At 48.7% G+C, this 7,337-nt stretch overlaps 1 protein-coding gene across 1 annotated transcript; it reads left to right on the forward strand.

The window, feature by feature from the left end:
* Positions 1 to 3,367: 3,367 nt before the first annotated feature.
* On the forward strand, positions 3,368 to 5,110 carry LOC123184340 (putative serpin-Z6C). The gene is made up of 2 exons (XM_044596486.1): positions 3,368 to 3,859; positions 3,984 to 5,110. The coding sequence occupies exons 1-2, from the start codon at positions 3,395 to 3,397 to the stop codon at positions 4,815 to 4,817; spliced, it is 1,299 nt and encodes a 432-aa protein (XP_044452421.1). The 5' UTR covers positions 3,368 to 3,394; the 3' UTR covers positions 4,818 to 5,110.
* The last annotated feature ends 2,227 nt before the right edge of the window (positions 5,111 to 7,337 follow it).

Below are 7,337 nucleotides of genomic sequence, written 5' to 3' on the forward strand. Positions count from 1 at the left end.
CACCAAGGGAGAAGGCCAGCTGCTGCTTTGCCTAGAGGCGCCCCTCCTTGGTGAAAACTAGAGGCTACATATTTTCTCCTGCCCTCACGGCCTCCTCTTTTCTCATTCCATATGCAAAGTATAAATACATTAGCTAACACACCAAGGCAAAACACCCTGCTTCACTCCCTACGCCCACGTCCAGGACGTGGCCAACTACTCTACCAATGCGGACTACATGCAACCTCCATCACCTAATGTTATGCACGTACTAAGGGCATGTACAATGGTTCTATCTTAAGCGTGCCACGTAGGATAAATGATGAGGTGGAGGAGAGAGAAATCATAAGAGAAGGCTTGTCTTATCTTATTTAAGAGAAGACAAGAGATGATCTCTTAGCACAATTTGTCTCACCATGTTTTTAGGAACAACTAATTATTGAAAATAAGGCTAAGAGATGACCCATTGTCGACATGTTTTTTTGTCATCTCTAATTTACATACACTTCTTAAAATAAGACTATCTTATCAACCATTGTACATGCCCTAATCGACTTGACTGAATCACCCATCCATATCCCAACTAACTCATGCATCCACGGCTACGTCAACAAACTGAGCCACGGTTCACCCGGCCCAAACGGGCTTTGCTAGATTCACGTAAAGTTACGTGAACGTTTTACGTAATGGCTGAGGTGGAACAATATTAGTGGATCGGTGCGGGAGCATGAGGCCCACCCCCTTTAAAATAAGGGGGCCCGATAGGTTTAGATAGGAAATTTACCGGAGCAACTAGTTAACGAGCGCTCCCGTCGCAATGATCAACGCCACTTGGCGCGCTCTCAGCCGTTCGCCACGTGTCGCGCTCTGGACACTCCCTTCGGATTTTGTTATTTTATCGCACGCGTTTTCGGCTTTTTAAACGGTTTTTTCGACCTTCTGGTTTTCCCCCGGTCTTTCTAAGCTTTTCGATCAAAAAATATCTCGAAATCCTTTTTTTGCGCGAAAAAAACGAGTTTTCTTTTTTTTTTCTTTCGCGAAAGTCACGGTTTTTCTTCTGCAAGAGGCACGGTTGTGCTTTAGCGAGACCCACGGCCGTGTCTTTCGGAAACGAAAAAAGAACGCGTTTTCTGTTCTTTTTTTTTTCGCGAGAGTCACGGTTTTGCTTCCGCGAGAGGCACGGTTGTGCTTTCACGAGAGTCGCGGCCGTGCCTCTCGGAAAGGGAAAAACAAAACGCGTTTTCTGGTTTTTTCTTTCTTTCGTGAGAGTCACGGTTTTGCTTCCGTGAGAGGCATGGTTGTGCTTTCGCGAAAGTCACGGCCGTGCCTCTAGGAAAGGGAAAAAATACGCGTTTTCTATTTTTTTCCTTTCGCGAGAGTCACGGTTTTACTTTCGTGAGAGGCACGATTGTGCTTTCGCGAGAGGCACGGCCGTCCCTCTCAGAAACGAAAAAAATGTGTTTTCTGTTTTTTTTCCTTCCACAAGACTCACGGTTTTGCTTTCACGAGAGGCACGGTTGTGATTTCGCGAGAGGCATGGGCGTGCCTTTTTCGGAAAGGGAAAAAACGTGCTCCCGGTTCGGTTGTTTTGCCTGGTTTTTTCGTCCGATTTTTTTCCATGAAAAAAAAGTTTGGCAAAACCTATCAACATGGGGTTTAGTTTTGAAGATCTTGACGCGAGGAATCCAATGGTGAAAATGGTTCGATATATGGACGCACGGTTTAAGAGATAAAACATTTTGAATAAACGGATCTACGAAAAAAGGAAAAACTCTCAGGTTGCGACAAGTGGCGCGCTGCATGTGCGCCATTTGTCGCGACCTGAAAAAGTGGAGTATTCTTTGCAACGAGTACTCTTTAATTAGTGATTTCAGAAATTTACGTAGTCTTTCGTAGGTTGTTTACGTAGGTGTAGGATTATTGGGCCCAAACTGATGTTTGTCACGCTTCATCCTCACGCCTTGCCGCTTCACACGCCATCGCCGTATCACACGGTACTATCGGCATCTCACCGTCCTCGCCGCATCGCACGGCACTCTGGCATCTCGCCTTGCTCGCCGCTTCACACGATGTCTCCGGCAGCTCCCCTTGCACACCTCCGGCCGACGACTTGCCAGCCGTATAAACATCGCACGTACACCTTTTGGGCTACAATAAGCCGCACCTAAAATCACCTAGCTACATGCAGTACGAAATTAAACATGCAGATAACTAAATCAAGATTAAAGCTAACAGATCTCATATAAAGAAAGCAACGGTCTTTGTTTCACAGACTAGCAACCCCCAGACCTAAACCACACCCAAAAGCAAGCACATGCTTCAGTCTTCAAATGTGAGATGACTTGGATACTTGGCTAGCTAATATACTCCAAATATACAAGCAACCTTTTGTATTTGAAAAATTGAAAAAAGTATTATTTGAAACCTTTTTTAAGCTATAAAACAACAGGACTTCATATTTTTTGCGTCCTGGTTCGGTTTTTTTTCGTGAAAAAAAAGTTCGACAGAAGCTATCAACATGGGATCTAGTTTTGAAGATCTCGACGCGAGGAATTCAATGGTGAAAGCGGTTTGAGATTTGGACGCACGGTTTAAGAGATAAAAACGTTTTGAATAAACGGATCTACGAAACATGGAAAACTCCCGGGTTGCGACAAGTGGTGCACATGCAGCGCTCCACTTGTCGCACCCTGGGAAGGTTGGAGTGATCTTCGCGATGAGTACTCCTCAACTAGTGATTTCGTGCATTGAACCCATTAACACTATGCGAGCTGAATTTCTTATTTTTTTCCCTTCAGCTGCGTTTTTAATTTTAGTTTCAAAAGGGCAATGCTAGACCTACGTAAGGTCTGTTACGTGTTTTACGTAAACAGTATCATAGAGAAAGATGATTGGATCTGTAGGTGGGCAGGGGCCCACCCCGGCTGAAACCAGTGGGCCAAGAGGTTTAGTAGTATGGAAAATTACGTAGGCCTTCGTAGGCACTACGTAGGTGTAGGATTATCGGTTTCGGGCAATGCTAGACCTACGTAAGGTCTGTTACGTGTTTTACGTAAACAGTATCATAGAGAAAGATGATTGGATCTGTAGGTGGGCAGGGGCCCACCCCGGCTGAAACCAGTGGGCCAAGAGGTTTAGTAGTATGGAAAATTACGTAGGCCTTCGTAGGCACTACGTAGGTGTAGGATTATCGGTTTCGGGCAATGCTAGACCTACGTAAGGTCTGTTACGTGTTTTACGTAAACAGTATCATAGAGAAAGATGATTGGATCTGTAGGTGTTTTACGTAAGGTCTGTTAAATGTTGTCATGGCTTATTACCCAAGGCAGGCAAACGGCCTCTATAAAGTACTGCATGACTTGATCAAAACGCAAACCAATCCCCTCCCCATGCGCAAGCATCGACGCGAGACAAGATGGAATCTATGAAGGAGTTCGCCCTCCGCCGCTTTCCGAAGCTAGGCAGATGGTTCTGCGCCGACGCCGACGCCGGCGCCGATCAGGCCGTTCCCAGCGATGGCCTGCAGGCTTTCTCCCTCGGCCTGAATAAGCGCCTCGCGCACGACGCCGGCAGGAGGAGCAACCTGGTCTTCTCGCCGCTGTCCGTCTACGCCGCGCTCTCGCTGGTAGCCGCGGGCGCCCGCGACCGCACCCTCGACGAGCTGCTCGGTGTCCTCGGCGCGCCCTCCCGGGACTTCCTCGCCGGCCACGTCCGCGCGCTGGCCGAGCAGGCCCTCGCCGACCAGTCCAAGACCGGCGGCCCGCGCGTCAGCTTCGCCTGCGGCGTGTGGCATGACCGGACCATGCCCATCCGCCCCGCCTACCGCGATGCCGCCGAGTCCTTCAAGGCCGTCGCCTGCGCCGTCAACTTCCGCCAAAAGGTCAGTGCAACGCCATCTTCCCTTCTCTTCTCCCATGACGACTGACTTGTAAGTAAGGGAATCTGCATACGATCGATGAATTAATGTCATTGCCAACGTGCATGATGCTATGCTCCTTGTGCAGCCGGAGGAGGCTAGGGAGGAGATCAACGCATGGGTGTCGGCGTCGACGGACGGCCTCATCCCCTCCATCCTTAGCCGGGGCGCGCTGTCAGACCTCACCGACCTGGTGCTCGCCAACGCCATCTACTTTAAGGGCAAGTGGGCGAAGCCATTCGCCGGGTATCTCACCCAGCACGACAAGTTCCACCGCCTCGACGGCACCGCCGTCGATGCCGCCTTCATGCGCGGTCTCGGCAGCCACAGCATCGCCTGCCACGATGGCTTCAAGGTGCTCCAGCTCCGCTACGAGGAAGGGCACGGCCCCTTGCTGCCCCAGCCGCCGGCTCTAGCTCCCACGCCTGCGCCGATCTACTCGATGTGCGTCTTCCTCCCCGATGCGCGCCGCGGGCTGTGGCGGCTCACCGACAAGATCGCGTGCAACCCCGACTTTCTGCGCAAGCACTTGCCGAGGAACAGCGTCCTGGTCGGCGACTTCCGGCTGCCTAAATTCAAGGTCACCTTCGACATGACGATGAACGACGTTCTCCAGAAGATGGGTGTCAAGGAGGCGTTCGAGCTGGGAAAGGCAGACCTGTCCGACATGGTGGAGGACGGCGGAAGGAGGAAGATGGCGCTGGAAAAGGTGATCCACAGGGCCGTCATCGAGGTGAACGAGGAAGGCACAGAGGCGGCGGCCGCCACTTGCATGACGCGCCTTGGATGCACACCGGACTCGCGGCCGCCTGCACCGTGTGTGGACTTCGTGGCTGACCATCCATTTGCCTTCTTCATCGTCGAGGAGGTGTCAGGCGCCATTCTGTTCGCGGGGCACGTCCTTGATCCCACCATCAAGTGATGGAGGGCTTTTTTGATTTAGGGTCTGTAATGCTAAACATACAAAGAGTTACACACAATTACACGCATACCCTTTCCCCCTGATTTACAGTGGGGTGGGCCCCTTCACCCCCCACTTCCAAACCTAGCCTTTCGTATGTCTGGCATTACTCACTGAGACTGCACATGCGTCGGCATGTTTGCTGCCGTACCGTTTGTGATTTTTCTTGTTGGGCTTTTTGTAGGCTCAGTTTCTGTGGTCTTTTGCTTTCTATATACATCTTTGCTAAGTCTCAGTCGACTTAGACTTCGTTATGTCTTAGTCGATGTTATATTCCATTGATCTTGCATTGAGATTCGTACAAAAAATTATCTTCAATTTTTCCTTTTTCTTCCCATATACTATACCACTTGACTGAGACTTCTCAGTCGACCGAGACCTAGACACACCCTTCTATATATGGCTTGTCCGTCATTGGCTGAGTTCTTGTGCGTCTACTTTTCATGTTGCTTTTTCTAATCAACTACTAAGCGTACTCATGCACAGCACGATGGTGCTCCGATTTTGTCACTAGCGTCACTGATGGTTCATTCCTTCCCTTCGTGTCATCCTGCTTCCTCTTTTCTTTTATGATTTCTTTCCAAAATCATTTCATATATTTTATAAAAACAAAATGAATTATTAATGTCTAAATATAAATAAAAAATGAAAAGAAGGGCATAATTTAACAAAAAGACCACTAAGGTGTTGTCGCCTTGAAGACATGTCGTTGCAGCTGGGACGACACTTGCAATAGTGTGCCTGTGGCATACATGCAACCGTCTCAAAACACCACTGAGTGCAGTCGTGTTGAAGACATGCATCAGGGCCAACACTTACAGTTGGGTGCTTAGAGACAGACATGCAACTAACCCATCAACCAAACAAAACACCATAGGGTTGCGGTCAGGGGCGACACTTGCAGTAGTGTACCGAGTGAAACATGCAACTACCCTCCTCCTACCCTAGAAAAAACCCCATAAAACACCTGTATTTGCAGTCGAGGTCAACACTTGCAGTTGCGTTCCTAGTGGCAGACATACAACTGCACCCCCTCACTCACCAAACAAAACAGGACTGAGTTGCAGCCGCATTGAAGGCACGAGGTTGCAGCCGGGGCAACACTTGCAGTTGCATGCATAGAGTTAGACATGCAACTACCCACCTCCTACTCAAGTACACTAAGTTGCAGTCACGTTAAAGACATGGCGTTGAATTCGGGGGCGACACTTGCAGTTGTGTGCCTAGTGGCAGACATGGAACTGTTGACTCCCCGACATAACACCACAGAGTTGCACCCCCCACATGGAATACATGCAGTTGCGGTTGGGAGAGACACTTGCAGGTTCATGCCTAGTCAAAGACATGCAACTTCCCCTCCCGACAAAACACCTCACAACTGAAGTTGCATTGAAGACATGCAGTTGCAGCCAGGGGTGACACTTGCAGTTGCATGCCTAGTGGTGGACATGCAACCGCCCCTTCTCAAGAAACCACCAGGGAGATGCAATCGGGGGCGACACTTACAGTTGCTTGCCTAGTGGCAGACATGCAACTACCCCGTTCCCTTGACTAAACACCACAAAGTTGCAACCTCGTTGAAGGAACGGAGTTGCAGTCGAGGAAGACACTTGTAGTTGCATGCATAGTGGTGGACATGCATGACTTCTGCGCCGCCTACTAGCTACCCTAGCCTACCGCCCTATTCCGGTGAACTCTGTCAAGTCCATCACCTCGCCACGCCCCATTTGCCACCGAGGTGGACCTACATCTACGATCGATGGTAGTGAATTAGGGACACCACTATGGACCTGTATCAACGGTGGCGACTCGGGAAACTCAGTGGGCCAGCGAGCTCCAAATTGGTTGACGCCTGCGGGAGAGGAAGAGGGGCATCGCAGTGGAGCTGCATGGAGGGTGCCGGTAGCATCGGGTACAACTTTTGAGTCTCTATACTGACAATTTGGTAAGTTATTATGCAATGTTACATCCACAGACAATGCAATGCCAATGTGTTTGTAGTCACAATTTGGTTAGTGTAATATAAACAGTTAAGGTAGTGCATTGCCGTTAGAGTGATATACATCTAGTTTGGTATACCTTTTGAAGGAAATATGCCCTAGAGGCAATAATAAAGTTATTATTTATTTCCTTATATCATGATAAATGTTTATTATTCATGCTATAATTGTATTAACCGGAAACATAATACATGTGTGAATACATAGACAAACAGAGTGTCACTAGTATGCCTCTACTTGACTAGCTCATTAATCAAAGATGGTTATGTTTCCTAACCATAGACAAAGAGTTGTTATTTGATTAATGGGATCACATCATTAGATGAATGATCTGATTGACATGACCCATTCCGTTAGCTTAGCACTCGATCGTTTAGTATGTTGCTATTGCTTTCTTCATGACTTATACATGTTACTATGACTATGAGATTATGCAACTCCCGTTTGCCGGAGGAACACTTTGTGTGCTACCAAACGTCAC

The sequence above is a fragment of the Triticum aestivum genome, chromosome 2A (genome assembly GCF_018294505.1).
Source record: "Triticum aestivum cultivar Chinese Spring chromosome 2A, IWGSC CS RefSeq v2.1, whole genome shotgun sequence".
Lineage (NCBI taxonomy): Eukaryota > Viridiplantae > Streptophyta > Magnoliopsida > Poales > Poaceae > Triticum > Triticum aestivum.

Excerpts from the sequence above, each read along its gene's own strand:
- LOC123184340 (XM_044596486.1), top strand. The coding sequence starts at position 3,395 with ATGGAATCTATGAAGGAGTTCGCCCTCCGCCGCTTTCCGAAGCTAGGC. Across the intron at positions 3,860-3,983 it reads CCGTCAACTTCCGCCAAAAG|CCGGAGGAGGCTAGGGAGGA; the intron begins GTCAGTGCAACG and ends CTCCTTGTGCAG.